Source organism: Channa argus, chromosome 8 (assembly GCF_033026475.1).
Source record: "Channa argus isolate prfri chromosome 8, Channa argus male v1.0, whole genome shotgun sequence".
Taxonomy (NCBI): domain Eukaryota; kingdom Metazoa; phylum Chordata; class Actinopteri; order Anabantiformes; family Channidae; genus Channa; species Channa argus.
Genome location: NC_090204.1, coordinates 19,985,043 through 20,004,584, shown reverse-complemented (window position 1 = coordinate 20,004,584; position 19,542 = coordinate 19,985,043). Strand labels below are relative to the sequence as shown.

General features: G+C 39.8%; 1 protein-coding gene across 2 annotated transcripts in view; it reads left to right on the top strand.

Annotated features, from left to right (window-relative positions):
* Nucleotides 1-19,542, top strand: part of LOC137131609 (ephrin type-B receptor 1-like) — a 93,779-nt gene that overhangs the window by 54,851 nt on the left and 19,386 nt on the right. For both annotated transcript variants that reach the window (XM_067513096.1, XM_067513095.1), the window contains exons 10-14: nt 8,465-8,630; nt 8,904-9,009; nt 10,581-10,642; nt 10,757-10,954; nt 16,484-16,731. In XM_067513096.1, the coding sequence (XP_067369197.1) occupies nt 8,465-8,630; nt 8,904-9,009; nt 10,581-10,642; nt 10,757-10,954; nt 16,484-16,731 (780 nt within the window). The remainder of the gene's footprint in view (nt 1-8,464; nt 8,631-8,903; nt 9,010-10,580; nt 10,643-10,756; nt 10,955-16,483; nt 16,732-19,542) is intronic.

Here is a 19,542-nt window from a genome sequence, read left to right as displayed (position 1 = left end):
CGGTAATCCATTAGAGTCGATAAAACAGGCGAATTCAATATCTACAACATCTAAGTCATCTATTATCTAGACTGTTACTGAAGAGTAGCCACCGTTTCACTGCCTCTCAAATACTTCAGCTCATCATAGCTTGAGAAGAAGTTAAATAAACTCCTGCACCCTGTCTTCCTTTAATCTCCACTAAATATATGGATGAAATTATAATATTTAAATCCATTCATCAACTATCTGCTGTTTTGCCTTGGTCCAGGTCACATGTTGGTAGCAACTCGGTGATTACTAATAATTGATATTTACTATGTAGAAAATATTGAAAAAAAAACAAGATGTGAACAATAAATAGTTCCACTGCTGATTTTCATCATACTTCCATTCAGTATGTTGGCCAGTGAGACCATGACATGGGTTTGCATTCTATGTGCTTTTACAGTTTTACAGCTTGTATTGTATAAACATAGAATTTGGATAAAATTTCCTATTAAAAGACCAAAAAAAGGGGGGAATTGTCGCTCATTGTTAACCAGGTAATTGCATGTAAAAGTGTTTTTCGTAACATCCATGGTTACGTTTTATAGCCAGGATGTTGTCCCATGTTTTAAGATTCTATCTGCCATAGTCTCTCTAGAGTGATAACTGTCAAATAAATATTCAGAAATACGGTAAAAAGGTATAACAATATTAATTACCTCCTTACTATCTAATTGTTAAACCTGCATTAACTGGTTTAACTGACTGAATTACTTTTAAGTCAGTTGCTCATTTAATGCACATGCATATGTGGAGTATTAGCATTCACATAGAGCCTCATTTCTGGGGCGTAGTAAATTCGTGTTAGGTAAAAAAGTAAAAGCTCTTCACTAACATTGTGTTTTAAATAGTACTGATCATGGTAATTTTGACAAAACATGCAAAATTATTAGTAAAAAAATAAGGGTCAAAGATTACTTATAGTAAAAGTAGGACTTTTCAGTGGTTGAAATCAGTTAGTTCATATTTAAAAAAAGAATAAAATAATATACAAAAAACTCCAAGTGGTATTAACGTTGTGACAGACCAGTGAGAATCATCCATTTTCTTTCTTTATGACTTTGTTTCGGTCTTAACTCCTTAAAGAAATTATCTGGGTCTTACAACCTTCTCTGTGGTCATCGGCTACCTGCCAGCTTTTCTTGTTTTTTTTGTGTGGTGCTGTGGGGTTTTTGTCATCGATACTATAACCTCATATTATGACAACATTTAACAATTAAAATGAAATATATGCACACTAACTATTAAACATATAGCGGACTTTATGTAAGTGAGCCAGTGTGAAAGAGATTTTCTTTTTACTTGTTTCAGTTGCTGCCCCCAAAGCAACTGTCCTATATTTCTGTGAATGTACAGTATAGTGTTACAGTATTGATGAAATAACTTGACTAATAATTCAAATACAGCACTGCTATGCCAGTGTCCCATGTACACATAGAATCATGACAGATTTGATATGTATTTGATGTATTTGATGTGTCCATTGGTCACAGCATAACTTTACATACTAATAATCCCTGTTAAATGTACCAATAGTTGGGTGAGTATATCAATAAAGGCCCCAGTATTCATGTTAAACGATATTGTGATGGTTCACTTGGACCACAGCGTGCACCAGGGAAATATTCCTATTGTTGTTAATAATTATTTCCTCTCACTTAACACAATCACTTACTATTGGTTGACAAAACGTTCGTCATTACTATTAGTTCAGCAGCTGGAATGTGGTGAAGGCCTGGATATGACATGAGGATTAATTAAGGATTGCTGAAGGCAGAAGCCTGTCAATGTATTTCCTTGGTTTATAATTCCAGCAATTGATGTATTTTCTCCCTCTCTCTTGTGTTCAAAGTTTAATAAGAGTTGGGTCCATGTATCATCCTTTAAACAGTATTATTTCCTAATAAGTCAGGATTGATGTTAGAGTTTCAATGTGTGTTTCATGGGGCCTGTAGCAGACTGACAGGGTTTTACCGTGATGGAGAAACTCTCTTTATTCTAGCATCTATAAATTCTTCATAGTGTTTGTGGAGCAAAAATGAGCATCCATTTGTCAGCAACTGGCTACAGTGAGCTGTTGTCAAACTCCGAAGCTCCATCATGTCAGCGAAATTATGAAATGAATGTAGTGTTTATTGACTTATTCAGTGTAATAAAGCTGCGGATGTTTGATCCATGCTCATTTAATGAAGTGGTTTCGAGGTGCCAGAGCTGTGACCCACAAGGCAGAATCAAATTGGGAGCTGCAGGCTGTGGAAGGTCAAACAAAATAAACCCTTGAAAATTGGTTGCCATTTTAATAATTAAGAATTTACATAACACACTGCATTAGATGAAACTACTTAGTTTATAGTTTGTTTGACAGGAATGTAATCATATCAGTCTCGGTAGTTTCTCAATTATTTCATGAGAAATGCGTTCGGGTCTAATGTTGTGTTCACTATATTACCTTCATGGTGATGGTTGCACATATTCCACAGTTTGTGGGGAGAAATGTTCGTGGGCTGCAGCCACTACTGTTGTTGTCACTGATTCTACACGGTTGCTCTCATCTCTGGCAGAATATTTTCATCCCAGAGAGACTCGCTATCACACAGAGTGGAACATTTGTGCGAGGATCCATCCGCTCACTCAGTGGATGTTGAGGATCTGTCCGTGACAGCTGTGAACAAAGGGGAACGAGACATTCGAATTGAGTTTTTGCTGTCCTATTGCAATTTCCAGTGGTCAGCAGATGTACTAAGGGACAGAAAATGGGATTAATTAAAAGCAATTTTTTTTTTATTAGATTTTAGCTTTGTCCTTCTCACATTACCACTATGGTAAGAATGAAAGAAGGCAGTCTCACTATAGACTTAAGGACAGAAGCACAGTGCAAGAAATATTTTCCACATGTATCGATTTATTTTTCACTGCTTATCTGGTTTCGGGTCAAGGTAGTCTAAATGCCCCTCTCCTTAACACCGTCTTCCCGATGTGTCCCCGAGCCAGATGAGATAATCCGTCCAGCGTGTTCTGTGTTCTCAACCAGTTGGATGTGGCCTGAAAACCCCCAAAGGAAGGCACAGAGGATTAATCCTCACCAGATGCCCAGAACACCTCAATTGACTAATTTGAACGTGAAAGACCAACAGCTCTACTCCAATCTCCAGTTCTCTCAGCATCTTTGTTTAAAACTTAGAGGAGATTTACTTCACTGCTTGCATCCTGATCTACTTCTTTGGTAACTACAAACACAATAGTGAAGTGCAGTGCTGCAGGTCTTTCACTAGCCTGAAGTGGACTAGTGAAAAACCTACCTGATATAAATGCATCATCCTGAGCATTCTGACCACTGGTATCGTTAACTACAAACTTCCACAGTCTTTCAGTATTTTTAGTTCTTCTTCTTGCTACTGTGAATCCTCATGTTTTTGTGTTGATTCCCCCACTAAGTCGTCCAGAAATCTGAGGGTCATCATCGAGGACGAACTGAGCTTTAAGCACCACATCTCCTCAGTGTCTAGAGCATGCAGATTTGCCCTCTACAACATCAGAAAGATCAGACCCCATCATTCTGGTCTGTGAGTGTTTTTGACAAGGCAATCAAGCCTCCAGCTGTCCTGTGGTGGACAAGGCCATAACTTGGATGTACCAGGAATCTACAGCATCTGTATGTGTCCCCGCAGTTCTCCTCCCCGCCAGCTGAGGCACCACTCAGTTCCACCTCATTCTGTCTCCAGTCCCTCTTGGTTTTCTTTTCCACAGCTGGCACCGGTCAACACACCCGATTCACATCATGCGTCTACTCTCGTTTTATAAGGACTTCGTATTCGTATCGTTTGTTGCTAGTGTGTCTCCCAACGTATCCTGTTTTCCCTATTCCCGTTAGTTTTCCCAACCACAAGCTTTATAATCTTCCTAGTGTCTCTCAATCTACTCTTAATCTTTCTTAGTTAGTGTCGAAGTTTGTTTGTCACTTAGTTATCGGGGTGAGTTAGTCTCCCGTTTGGTTAGTTAGTTTTGTTTTCTTCCTGCCTTTGCCAGTGAACGTTTTTTCTGGCACAATCGGTGAGAACCACTTCATTTTGAAACTGGAAGTTAAATTAAAAGCATATGTACCACCTGAAAAGCACATCCCCGTCTTTTCTGGAGGTGGACAAAAAAAACCACTAAAACTGTTTCACTGCAGATGGATTAAAAACAAAGAGCAAAGCACGTACAAGGGGTTTTATAAAAAAGAAAAATATGCCAACTCATCCACAACCCACATTCGATTCACTACTATCTCCCTGTGCTTTTTACAAAACTGAGGAAAATAGTTTTTGGATTTTTATTTATTTATTTATTTTTTTTCGACATTCTTTTTTTTCCTCCTCGCTTTTTATTACATACTGTCAGCGAGTTCCATAACTCAGTGAAACTCTCAAGTACAGACAGAAGTACAAACTTTAAATGCTTGAGACCCTTGTCATCTCACTTTCTTATCTATTCTCTTTGATGAAAACAGGCTCAGTCCTATAGTCCAAAACTCCAGAGGGTTGTGTCACACATTCCAATTTTCCAGCACAACATAGTGTATGGCTATAATTGCACTGTGCTTCACAAAGGAAAAGGAGTGTGTGTGTGTGTGTGTGTGTGTGTGTGTGTGTGTGTGTGTGTGTGTTGGCTTTATTATTAGGGCTGTTATTGCTGCTTGTTGCTAAGATCTTTGTGACAGATTAAATACAACAACCTGAGCATTCGTCATTACAAACAAAACTATTGCACCAAAGTTTCATTTCCAAAATGCATATTTTTGCTTTTCATAAATTGCATTCAACTTTAGCCATAGGAATAATCTGGATGCTTAAATATGAGGTAAGTGTACACATTATGGCAATTTTATTAACAATTTTGCCCATTATGTTGAGTCTTAACCCATATCCAATTCAAACCAAGCTCTTTCCTGTTTTACCCCCATATTTAAAAATGCTACTAAAATGATGAACACATGCACATCCAGGGTCTAATGTCCGACATAATGAATACTTAATTGTAACTGAAGAGATCTTCTAGAGCTCATTGAGCACGACTCCCTTCCTATTAGTGCAGGGCATAGATGCCATTGTCAGAGTGTTGTACCCAGAAGCTTTTTTATCAATTCTTTCATGAAAAAGTGTTTGCAAATGCAGCTGTGCAGAACTCACTGTTGCACAGATTAGCAGAAACAGCACAGAACTCACGTTTACATTTTCCTGGCAAATAACACTTTGTGGTCGCTCAAACACAGAAGGCAGAGAAGTACAGGTGCTGTGCTTTGACGCTGCTAAAACGCCCAGGCCTAAGATCAATTCCGGAGGAGTTGGATCTGAAACCAGCGGGTTTTGTTCATGTATGACATCTGTCTCTGGTCTCATCTAGAACGGTGGCATATCATATCTTGTTTTTGTCATACTGGTCGAATTGGATGGGAATTATTTTGTTGTTGTGGTGTGAGGGTCGGTTGGTTATGATGAGCAAAAGTCACAGAAACAAAAAGAAAAGTTAGATTAAATAAAAATGATTAGAATAGATTAGCCCACAATATTAAATTTTGAGCAAAATAATTTTTTTTTACTAATACAAGCAATAATTAATAATAATAACAAAACATGATATATTTCTTTCCATATTAAATTTGTTTCCATGTTTTCCACACAATAATACTTTCAGTTATTTCCTCATTTGCCTTCTCTCGGTGACCCTGCTTTGCTCTCTAAACATCTACTCTGTGAGCTACTTGGGTTTATGAACACACAGCAGGAATTTGTGAGGGCAAATAAATAAAACAGTCAGAGCTCTATTGTTGTCCAATTACATGGATAACAGCAAACACAAAAATAAATACTGGCCTCTCTTTGTTCTATCAAAATATAAAAAGAGGCAGGTACGTGAAGTAAAGTATGTTTGGCACAATTAGATTTTGCATATTTTAGTCTTTGCAGGGAGAAACAAGCAGCACAACTGTTGATAAGGAGAAACATTTTCACTGCATCACTTCGACTGTAGGTCCCATTTTACTAAGTGCTATTACTGCACTTGCAACTGGGCAAGTTAAAAACTCATCACTTAAAAGGTCTATTATTACTTATATCTGTGCATTTTAGTTTTTATTTTGTGTGATTTAATTTCAGCCATTTATTAAAATCTCAATATTATTCGGCACAAACTTCTTTTTACTTTTGGTTTTCTTTATGTCATTTTCTTTTCCCATTTTAGCTTTGTGCATAAAATGTGGCTTAAGCTCGGGCTTGTGCAAAATGTCGGTAACAGTGAAGTTCCAGGGAAAGATGGAGAATAACGTAAAAGAACATCATAGTTGATGTTCTGCCTTTTGCAGAGCAATTAGAGTGGAGGGCCAAACAGGAAGCCGAGTACTTACTCGCAGATCTACGGTAGCTGCAGTCTGACAGCCACAGATAAAACTTGTACTCAGTCAGACGCCAGGCTGTCACTTTTCTGTAAGCCAGCTCTATTTGCTCCAACATTTATTTAAATATCATCTAACCTGGAAGCCAATTAAAAGCCAGAAACAGAACCAACTGCTTGTTGTTTCAATTTCTTTTCATTCTTTCTTGATACACATTTTACAAATGGGGAAACGCTGTATTTTACACTGTAGTCAAGTCAAAGACGTAAAATGCAGTAATTTTAGTGCATAGCTTCCAGTGAAGAAGTCCTCAGGGAGCAGTTTGATAAGCCAGGAAAGAGAGGACAGGTTTTTCTTACCAGACAGCTGTGCCTCCTTTTCTGGTACTTTGTCATTACTTCACCTTCCTTTCCTCCACGTATTCCTCCCCCTTCTCCCCCACCCTCCCTCTTTTAGTCGCTCTATAGATAATGAGGTTTTAATGTAGTAAATTTGATATGGCACAGGGAGGCAGGATTTTTTTCACCATGACTTATCTCTGGCTTCCAGACCTTCCCTGTCAGCTTGCCCCCTAACCTTTTCACTGTGGGAAACATGGAGACCCCCCACCCCCCCACCGCGCGCACACACACACACACACACACACACACACACACACACACACACATGCACATCTCCAAAACCAAACCTACCCCCAGCAAATACTCCACTTAATGTGGCCACTTCTAAATATAACTCCCTTTCATTCTCCGCTTTTTAATGCTGCAAACTCTATAGTTGTTGATGTGGTCTGTCCTAATTATCACAGCAAGTTTGGTGGATTCTGTCTTTCTTCAAAGTGCAGAATATTAACAAAGCACTAAAATAAATAAACCCAGCCATGAGCAACACCAAAAGGAGTTTGAGACCCACAAGAAATGGTTTGACTCTTTAACCCCTGTTCAGTTACATCCATTTCCCTTTCCAGCCCTCACTTTCTTTCCACTCATTTCCGTCCTGAGCTCTCCACTTCGTCACCATCATCTCTTTACGTCGAGCCCTCCGCCTTTCATCCTCGCCTGCTTTCAGGCCATAACCACGCCTCAGCTGTTGTCGTTCCGTCCATACCATTTTGATTTAGCTCCAGTAAAACCTTTTTATCTGATAACAACAGGCAAGAGGAAGCAAAGAAAGAGGTCGTGGAAAGATAGAGGTAAAAGGTTGTAGCCTTAGGTGTAGAAGATGGGCCTGATGTCTAATTCATCTCAAGAGGACAACTAGGGGGAGCGAGGACCAAATGCCCAGGTACATCTGTCTCTGTGGGCAAAAGCTAATTAACTGCAATATTACTTTGGTATATTTGCAGGGAATGAAGATAAAAGAGGTTGAAAACAGAGACAGAAAAAGGGAGATGAGATTTAGGGGCGAGGCAAAGTGGCTAAATGAATAAGGTCTGTAAGATAAATCCTAGGTCATGTAAGAAGATAGGAAACCAGGTTTAAGGTGAAGGTGGTTGGGGAGGTGAAAAAGGGATTTCCCCCTTTGCAAATGGCCAAATTTGTTTGTAGCAATGAATCAGATCCAATAAAAAACTGTTGTTAAAAGTGTGTGATGAGTCTTCTTCACCATTTCAATCAGTGCAACAGGGTGTGGTAGTTAATAATTTAACCAGAGAGCTGCAAGAGAAATACAATTTGTTCCAACATAAAGTTATTCTTAAAGGGCCATTTCACCCAAGCCACAAACCGTAGGCATTAACACGAACATATATTTTTAAATTGTTCCAGTAATAATGAGGTCTGTGGATTTTTGCGAGTATCTTTGACAATATTTGATATTATTAATCTTGGAGGCAGAACTGAACCTTTAAGGTGTAAATAGGCATATGGAGATAGATCAACAACTAGATTCCCTCCCAGCATGAAGTGACAAAGGCCTCAGACTTAGTTTAAGTACAAGATGTTACATTTACTCAGTCCTGTCTCACAGTGTCTGAAGTGTCTCAGTTTGGAGTGGAACTGTGCAAGAACTATCTTGTCTTGATCTGGTCTCAGCTGAACACACGGTCTCTCTGTACATTCCCCATAGTCCCAGTCATCAGTCCTGAACAGCTCAGTGGTCCAGAGTGAGTCACCCAGTGTCGTTTTGGAGGGGCTGAGGCCTGGAACTGGCTACGTGGTTCAGGTGAGGGCTCGGACTGTGGCCGGCTACGGAGCGTACAGCAAGGAAATGGTCTTTCAAACCCTCACTGACGGTAAGTGTGTTGAGGAAAGTGTGTATGGGTATGTGTATGTGTGTTTCGGGGCAGGGGCAGGACTGAGAGGTGAACTAAGAGGGGGTGAGCAAGAGTGAAAATCTGACTGACATGATTAAATTCTGCCCTGCTTTATTTGTCTTATTGTGTGTAGAGAGAAACTACCAGGTGTGTATTTGATACTCAGGTGTGTGAGTGTGAGTGAGCCTTAAAATATGAAAATAACACCGTCCTTTGCAATTTTTGTGTTGGACTGTGTTTGTGCTTTTGCAGATGAGTATAAGTCAGAGCTGGGACAGCAGCTCTCTCTGATTGCAGGCTCGTTAGTAGGTGGAGTGTGTATCGTCTCATTGGTTGCTATCACCATCATCTGTGCCAGGTAATACACACACGCACACTATTGTCTAGAAATTCACCAAACATGCCTCATACGTGCATGTTGGAGGACTTTCATACGTAGAGGTGGTTACCTTTCACTAGTATATACATTACTATTTTAGTGCCTCTTTAAGCAATGCATTGAATATTTATTTACTTACTATATATGGTCTGTATATGGTTCATTAATAGTGTGAGCATTATTAAATAATGATGGTAAATAACAGTCCCTCTGAGAGTTTTTGGAGATCCTTGAATCCTAAAAGCCTTGATTTAATGACAGCAATTTTTCTTTTTTTTAACTGATGATTCATTTTGCACCATCTCAAGTAACACATTAAAAAAATGAAGGTGTTATTTGAGTGAAGATTGAAAAAAGAGAAAACAGTTCACTGCACTTGTTTCGGTGAGAGTAAACCTCATTGTTCTTACACGGTTTGTCAACACGCACTCACACCCATATCAATTTGTGATTTATACTGCATTAATGTTACTACTACTTCATTCTTTCAACATTTGCAGAAGCTCTGAACATAGCAGCCTCTGTCGTCTACTCATCTTGTGCAGTACAGTTTACACCTGATTTTGTGAAGAACACCATTGAATCGCCTCGGCCATATAGCAGCAACTTCTGCAGACACACCACCCCTCCTGGATATCGTGGGAGTCCTCTCCCATATTATGGGATTTATTTTCATCTTCTTATTGAAAGTGGACGTCATTTACCTTTGAGTGCAGGTTTAACATTAAGACACTAACACAACGTAGTGTGCACATTACTTGAGGCGTCCACAACACAGAGTGTAGGTGAAATTTGCAGAAAAGTTGCAGTGGTTCGGCAAAACGTTTGAAATTGCATAGTATTAATAGGGATTGGTTGAATTTGCGTTTAACTGTGGCATTTGCAACGTAGGGAATAAGCTGCTCAAAATGCAGTGCACCAGATTTTTCTGTTCCTTCACAACAACATGACTCATTCTCTGAGCAAAAATACCTGAAAGGTAAAATGAACAATGTCTTCTTGCAGCACAATACAGGTTTTGGATGCATAGGGACATACAGTCCGTGTGAACATACTGTAAGGTTTAGACCCTTTGGCAACCTCATAAAGAACTTGATATGTTAGATTAACAACTGGGAGCAAGGAATAATGATCTTTATCAGGTTTAAGCTGATATATGTTCCTGCAACTGCCGTATATGCTTCAGAATACTGAAGCTTGCTTCCCAGTTTGCTGTAATTCTACTTTAGTTCTAAAGTACATGTTAAATGCAACCCTGCATGCACTGTAAGGTCTCTATTGTTAAGATCAGTGGACAAGTGAAAACATTAAAAGTTCTTTCACCCCATCCTCAGATGAAAGTGGGCAGGAGCTGACAACACGGAACATTGGGAGTCACCTAAAACTAACCGAACGCCTTTGTTTTTTGACGTTGTGGAAGACCGTCTGCTTTATGTCTCCCAAGCTGAAGAGGAGACAACCAATTAGCATTTATTTCTCACAGCGTTTCAAACTTTTGTGTCTTTCCTCCCCTCAAGTCTCTCAGTCTGTTTTTTTTTTCGTAACTGTAGGCGAAGGAAGCTGAAGGAGAGTGTGTACGGTGACAAGCTGCAGCAGTACAACGCAGGAGGAGGTACAACCAATGTGGACACTTTTGCTTGACTTATTAAATGAGCTCTAATTTAATGCTTGCATACAATATTCATCGAACCCAGCTCACTGTCTCACCTTCTCATTTTCTCTTCAGAGGTTACTCTGAGGCCTGACATGTTCAGCGGCCCCACTCCCACTGTGACTTTTCCCTCTCTGTCCGAGGGTCACAGTTCACCAGGAGTCAAGATCTACATTGACCCCTTCACCTATGAAGACCCCAACGAGGCTGTGCGAGAGTTTGCCAAGGAAATCGACCCCTCCTGTGTCAAAATTGAGGAAGTCATTGGATCAGGTAGAGGTTATAGCCCCTTACACTCCGGCCATTCGAGGTGGATTTACCTCATCCGTGGAGCTGTGCAGTTCTGTATACAACACGCCAATCTGCCGTGGCCGGTTTGAAGTGACCCTTCTCTGAGTTATTCTGAGAAATTAGGAATTATTTATAGCTTATTGTGAGATCAGCTACTTAGGTTGTGTTTCTTTGGAGACTCAACTCTGGCACTGGAGCATTTAATACATGATTCCGACTCATGACATAGTCCAACCAGCCATGTGTTATTGTAGCTTATCAGGTTTTTGAGCCCTACACCATCGTAATGATGACAGAGAGTCTCCCCATTTCCCCTCCAGCTGCTTATTACACTGCATGGAGCTGAATCTGTGACCATAATCATTACTAGTCATGTTGTCAGCACTTTGTTTAAGCCCAAAAGTTGTTAATGTGCAAAACTAATAACAGCACATCACTGTTTAAGCACCATGATTGTTTTCAAAGTGATGTAAATCTGGCTTGCTGGTTATACATCACACTGCTGATACCCCAGTGCCAGGAGCTGTTTAATATGAACACTGGGGCACATTTAGGGCTTTTATTAAGAACACTGGAGCATAAATTGACAGGCACCTTAAAGAGGGGTCAGCGCGACACCAGTACAAACTTAGTGTCTTTGAACCTCTGGCTTTCTGTCATGTTGTTTCTGTGAGATTTAAAAAAAAAATGCCCGTGTCAAAAATGGTATTACTGTGTGTTCATTCTGTTTGTGCAAGAGCTGTGGTTGAAGGAGAAACTTTTTTTTTTATTTACTGTCACAGCTATATCTACTATACACTGCTTCAAAAGGGAGCGCTGGAAAAGTAAACCTTGGTTTCTTTAATGAGACCAACTGTCACTTAAAACAGGAGACACTCCACAGTAAATTAATCAATTTCTTCAACTGTGTCAGACTTTTTGTGTCAATGAGAAAGATCTGGAAACGCGCAATGCCAATTTATTAGTTTTCTTTATTTTTTCCCTTTGAAGTCAGGAGAGATGTTTTATTCATGCTGAAAACTTTCACAGGAATAAATTAACACTGTCTTCATGCATTCTCTTTGGCTATCTGAGCTCAGCACTGTAAAAATGCTGTGTGATGTTTGGCAAATGGAGACAGTTGGATGTGAAACAGAGTCCCAGGGATTCCTCTGAAATGTTTGGGGGTAGGGGTTTGCACTGATGGAAAAAAAAAAAAAAAGGAAACAAGATGGAAACAAGAAACACAAAAAGAAGGTAAAACCTGGCAGTTCCTAAAATCAAGGGTCTTGTTTTACCAACAAGGAGTATTTATACTAGGCTCTACTGAAATAGTTCTGGACAATTTCTACTAATGCCTATTTGTCTTTTAACCAGCCTTTATGCAGAACCTCTTTAGATCCAGCCGTACATGTTAGAGCTAGATTCAGATTCACAATATGAACTAAACAAACAACCTGTTTCTAAACTAAACAAAAAAACAGTTTCGTTAGGTAGATACTGTAATTATAAACAGGTTCGCTGGTGTTATGTCTAGCAATTTGTGCATTTAATCAAATGTCCTAAGTATATTGTCCATTGTTTAGAGACGTACGTGTGGCAAATGTTTAGAGATGCTGATGGAAGTAAAAAATGTGCTGTAAGAAAATACTGAAGGTAGCGTTACTTACAAACTTCTCGCTGGTGCTCATTTGCGTGCATTAAATCACTGTGTAGCACGGCCGCTGGTTCATCCACAGCGCTACTCAAGCAGATATGGTAACGTTTTTGAGGGAAAACTTGCCAATAGTGGGACAGGTTGTGGAAATAGTACTCTGTGAAGACCTTTTGTGTTTACGACCGACACTTTCTGCGCGACACATCGGCTGCTGTGTAAACACATAAAGCAGGCTTAGTGCTGAACAGAGTGCAGGAGAACCTCCCCAGGAACCCGAGGGTGGGCCAGGTTGTAAACTTTGTGCAGAAACAGAGGTTTGTTTATGGGTTGATAATTGTCATATGTTGGACTTTTATGAGCCATCAGAAAAGTATTGTGTTGACATAGTCGGCAGAGCAGGCAGAGAGACAAGATTTTGCTTTTGTGAGATTGCATTCAGCTCATATTTTGGAACTTTTGCATTTAGACGTTCAACATTCAACCAGGAATTCAAAACTAAACTTGGATTTTATTAACAAATAAATGTATTTATTATTTGCATGCTGATGACAGAGCTAACAAGAACACTCTAAATACAGTGGTTGAACACATTTGTCTAAGTGTATATGAGGTTTTTTCAAATTAGATGGAAACATATACAGTATATCTGCCCTTTAATTCTAAAACAATTAAACAATGCCAGATTTTGTTCTGAAATATCGATACATATAAAGGTTAAAAAAAATTAATAGTTGTAAAGATTGGTCATTTGTGTTCTGCACCTCAGGTATATTAGCTGGAACAATGATTCTATACCCCTGATAACCCAGAACTTGTTTTCTTTGGTCCAAAACTAATCAAACCCAAATAGCCATGGAGCTTTTGGTGATAAAGGTCACGAACCAGATCCAGACACTCACCGCTGTGAGTATGTGCTTTGGGCTTTAGTCTGTTGAGCCACTTTGAGAGGCTTTCCATAATCCCTCCGTTTCTCGCTTTATTTCTCTCAGAGGAAGGTTTCTCACCTCAGCCAGAGGTGACAGAGGAGGGATGAGAATGACGAGGAGGGAGGGGAAAATATGAGGCTGGGTGATATGAGATGGGGTCCTTAAATGCTCGAATTGCTCCCGTTCTGCTGCGATAGAAAGTGAAAATTCATCCACAGCACTTTCTCTCTTTTTTCATCTAAGTTGCTCTTTGCTGGGTTTTTTTTTTTTTTTTTGTCTTTCTTTGATTCCCCTATCTTCATCTCTCTTATGTGATGCAGCCCCTCTGGAGTTTTAGAGTTTGTTTGCATAGAGAGAAATGCTAAAACAAAGAACCAAAGGGGGAAAAGGCAGATCAACAGATTGAGGAGGGAAGATAAAAGAAGAAAGCACCCTAAGGAGATCATAAAAATATCTCACCTTATTCTCTTCTCTCCCTCTGTGATAACACCTTCTTTTTCCTGTTTCCTTATTGCTGTCTCACACTGTAAGAAATGTCCTTCATAAAAAGCTTTTTATTTGACTGAAGTTAAGTCTGGAAAAACTTACATTTACCATAGAAATAAATGATAACAAGCCAGCTCCTTTACTTACCATATGTTTGGATAAACGCCAGATTAAGATTTAGAACAAAACCACAACATTTTTCTCCTTGCAAATTTGACCACCTCTATTTTTGAAAAGAAGAAGTGACAGTGTCAGATTATCTTGGCTTTTTTGGAGAAAAAATACTATTTCTCTCCCTCTCCGTTCGTCAATTCATCCTTTTTCTCCCTTAATGTCGACACACGTTTCTCTTTTTCACTCTCATTTCTAAACCATCGTCTTTCCTTTCTTCACTCGTCCTCTTTTCATTTCCCCTCCTATTTTGCCCTCCATCATTCTCTCCCTCTGCTGGTTCACAGCACTGACAGTAGATAGTTTTTAATGAGCAGTGAGATGTGGAGCAGAGATCACAGTGAGACAGGACGCCATAGTCTGTCATCCAATTCCCATCACTCATCCATTATTCACACACCGATTTTTCTCTCTGAAATGAGGACTTTTATTTTGAAGTGATATTCAATTTTCATGTCCCGGAGCACTATATACTGTCGCTGCATATATTTTGACAAAACACATCGGTGTCTTCAAAGAAAGGGAACTTTTTAACAAGTTCATTGAGATTAAAACCAGTTCATATTTTTTACAGCCAATAATGACCAACCAATTTATCTATCAACATTGGAAGCATAACCAAAACTGTGACAAATCGAATGGGAATAATGCAATTTTTGTCTGTTTGCATCATTGTACACATATCGGGTACTTTCATGGATGGAATACTGATACATTAAATACCCAGCACATCTTAGGGTTATTACTGTGCATAATTCTTGTTTGAAACACATCAGCCCCAAAAAGACCACGAACACCTGAGTGGCCTGAAACTATTCAAATGATCAACGAGAGACATAAAACCTATAAAAACAAATGTAGAATTGCGACAAAGGACAACCAAAAGGAAAGGGGCTCCTCCCCCTGTATGCCTATTTCTTTCATAATTCCTTCTTGGTTCTTTTCATCTTCTTCTTTTCCATCTTTTCCAACACATTTCTCAGAGGAATATTGCACTTTTATTATACTTCTCTTTTACCACACTGCATTTCTTTTATGGCCACTTTAGTTACTCTGCAGATTCAGATTAATAATATATAAAATGAGATGGATGAAATGAAATTAAATAAATTGGAGGAAACAGTTTTTCAACAACAACAACAAAAAAAAAGATTTCAGATAAATGATAATGAGCAAGTCCTCGATCAAAATACTGCTTTATTGAATTGTGGGATTATCTTGGTTTGAACTTGGAGGCTCACATATTATTAAAGTGAAAGAGCATGGACATGAGACTGGAAAGACATCAGCAATCTCCTAGTAAGAGTTGCATCTTATAATTAAATATTATAAGCAAATGGTGAATGGTCCACAATTATATAGGGCTTTTCTACCTCATCAGTACCCAAAGCACTTTACATGTATGTCTCCTTAACCCATTCACACCGATGACAGCAGTAGGAGCAACCTGGGGTTCAATGTCTTTCCAGAAGATACTTTAACATATGCACAGCAGGAGCTGATGGCTTTACCTACTGAACTGCTTACTCCCAAAGAGTAAAAAGTTCAGTCGAACATATTCATACCTCTGGTCAGGTGGAAAGTGTTACTGGCCTTTCTAGCTACTGTAGCAACACAGGGACCTCTACTCAATAAACTGATGCTTCAAGGCAAATAAACAAAGTTTAAAAAGCGCTTTAGGCTACAAGATTAATTGAACTGCGGGGATTGAACCTATTAACTTTGTGTCTCAGCACAGTCTCTTAACCATGAGGTCACCAGCCGCTTTTGTTAAAAACCAGAGATGGCAGTTGGGATGTGCTGTGCAAACAAAATGCCTTTGCAATATAAATGGCTCTCAGCCTTTTATCTTTTCTGCTACAGGTACCAAACCCCATCTCACCCCTGAGAGGAGTTATGGAGGGCATTCAGTTTTTGGTGTTCAGTCTACAAAAAAAGGACCATGAGTGTGACCTTGAGCCCTGGATCTCAGTGTCAGTCAGAGCTTCTAGCAGACCGTCATCATGTGACTAATGTGCAGAGGGAAACTCTGTATTGAATACTCCCTTCCCTCATGCTACTCCCCAACCTGGCTGCTGCTAAGAACAATATTCTTATTCTTGTTTAAAGATAAAGTTGGCTTAGCTTGTTTGATTGATGGATGATATTTAGTAATGTATTAGCCTCTTACTGTGTAATAATGTATGTAAGGGCTCTAAGTTTAAGAAAGCATAAAACAACTGCCTGTCAGGTTGGATGTACAATATGTCTAAGTATATGTCGTAACCTTTTTTCTGTTTCCCTCGGTTTCAGGTGAGTTTGGGGAGGTGTATAAAGGCCGCCTGAAGCCTGTTGGGAAAAAAGAAATTCCTGTGGCCATCAAGACACTGAAGGTGGGCTACTCTGAGAGGCAAAGGAGGGACTTCCTGTCTGAGGCATCTATCATGGGCCAGTTTGACCAACCAAACATCATCAGGCTGGAAGGCGTGGTCACCAAGAGCAGGCCCACAATGATCATCACAGAGTTCATGGAGAATGGAGCTCTTGATTCTTTTCTCCGGGTAAATAACACCTGCATGCTTTACAGTCATAAACGCATATGTAGATATTCAACAGGTCTTTACAGTTCTAATCAAACCTACTGTTTGGTTTCTTGTAGTAATCTGCCACTTTAGGGGCCACTGTCTGGCTTATTTTGCAACTTTAGGTCATATCACACAGTTTTAAAAAGCTTTAAATTGTCAGCTTTAGCTGACAGCTGTCTGATTTTGAAACAGCCCTTTTAATCTGTACAATTAAATTATTTGAGGTGCTTCCGTTGTGTTTAGTCACAAAGGAGGACCAGTCAGTGAAGTTCAAAATGAACATGTGCTAGCTCAGACTTCAGCTCACACAGATTAAGATGCCTTAATTCATAGTTCACATGTTCACAACAACTGAACCTGTCCACAATAATTTTTCTGGCATGAAACTCTGAAGTACTTGTTTTGTTGGTGGGCTTTTCTGATTGATATGGACTATTTGTCTCTTAGTGCTTGGGAAACGTAACTGCTCTCTGTAAACTCCCCGAGCATCTAACATACACATCGAGCGAACAGTGGTGGAGAGGAAGGATGGGAGAGAGCTTTCTGCTCAGAGTGTAGGAACACACATCGAGTAAAGGAAGCCTCTGAAACTCATGTTCACCCTGCGTGTAACTGATGCTCATGGTCTTTGGCTGCAAACAGATACGATCAGTTCACGTCTCACAGAGAAAGTGAGCATGTTCAATGACACTGGAACTAAAGGCTGCTTGAAATATCTCCAGGTTTTGCTTGATGACATCACACTTTCATTTGCACATTGTTGACGTCATAATAAAGGTCAGTGGTTCTGATCTTGGCCTCTCCCCTTGGAGAAAGCGGCCATGCTAATGTGGGCATCCTCCAGTTTTCTCCCACACTCCAAAGACATCCATGTTTGGTTAATTGGTGACTCCAAATTGCCAGTAGGCGTGAACTCTGAGTTGACCCTGAGATAGACTGGAGACCCACCATTTGCCCAGTGACAGCTGGATTCGACTCCAGCACCTCACGACCTTTAACAGGTTAAAATAATGGATGGATGACTGACGAGTATTGACAGGTTTTATTTAACACACAAACGGAAGCTGCTGAGTGAAATAAAATCCCCCATGTTATGTCGATAAACAATAAGGTGGCCAGTACCATATTTTTTGTTAAAATAAACAGAAGCATGCACACATACACGCACACATAACAAACTCTCTGTGTTTCTGTATTTATCTACAGTATCAATATGCACATTTATCTTCGTTTCCGAGCTTGATGTATTTGTCAGATACAGTCTAAAAAGCAGATGCAGAGTGTAGGCTCTGGGAGAGACACAAAGATAGAAACTAACTTCAGGCTTTTCCTCCAGTTCTCCTTTTTCCTCCTCGTCTTGTAAGCCTGTCAGACTGTCATTCTGTCCGTCTCTTTGATCCTGCCCTCCTTTTGAGGCGCCTCTAAAAACAGAAGGAAACACTCTTTGATGTTCGCTTCTCACAGTGTGACCCCTTTTGACTCAAAAAAATCATCCACTGACTCACACTCGCACACACACAAATTCAATGATCGATCTTACTGGTGTTGCTGTCCTAGCGTGACCATCTTGCAGGCACTAGACCCAGAGGATCGATGTATGTGTGTCTGTCCGTGTGTCTGTTTGTACCTAGAAGAAGGTTTTGCCTACAGAGGATTAGCTTAGAGGAGCATCAAAGACACGGTTGGATGCACAAAGTGAATTAAAAGACACACACACACCTTGAACTGCAACTATGTCAGCAGGGATGTCAGTGGTGTTTATATAGAGAGAGACACAGTTTGGCCCAAGGAGTGAAGTCACAAAATAATAATAACAGGCCTCCAGCTATTCAAAATATATGATATAAGTCAAATCAAGAAAGAAAAGATTTGTATAATTACTTTATTTTATAAACAACTCCTCTAATAATGAGATTTACACGACAGAATCAGTTAAAAATAGCACAATTAACCTTAAGTGTTCAGTGTAAGGCTGCATGAAAGCTGCTTTTGTAAAGCTTTGTTCCACCGGCTTCATGCGATTTGAAGACGTAGCAACATGAAGCAATGATCTATCCGTGTTCATGTCCAGAATGGTCTGTATGTATGCAAAGCATGGCCACATTCAGATGTTATTAGGGTGTTTCTAAGGGCTTCACTGTGCTTCAAGAAAACTCATTTGTACAAGGTGTGTTCACATATGAGGGCAAGCCTTTATTCCTCATGGCTGTATCACACAGCCTCCATTAACTTTCTCCAAAGCGATGTGTTGTGTCTCAACACATTCAAATGAATGGAGATGAGAAGTCATATACTTCCTTAAGCGCGTCTCCTCTGTCGCATTCATGGGGTTGTATTCAGCTGTACAGACAAAAAGTGACAGGAGGATGAAAAAGCAAAAGGTGCAGAGCACAGCAGAGTGTACACAGGGCTTACTGCAACGTGAAAGTTCATCATTTACTTAGTTTGTAACCTCGGACACAACTCTCCAGTTCTGGACCTGGAGGTTTAATGTGTGTCCCGCTATGGGTCCTTAAAGTCCTGGTTTCCAGTCTGTACCAGAATTTACAGGTGTATTGTGCATTATTTCCTGTAACGGTTTGACCGTGTCTGAATTTTGCTCCTCTCGTCTTTGTTCACCGCGGCTTCAAATGAGCCGATAGTGAACTTTCAACATAGGAGCGTTGTGTTGGCTTGATGACATCATTGCTCATACTTCTTCGTCATTCAACCCCAGAGAGCTCAAGTGCTGCACTGTAAAGATCCATAACGTCACCTCGACATCAAGCACTGCAATATCACTAGAAA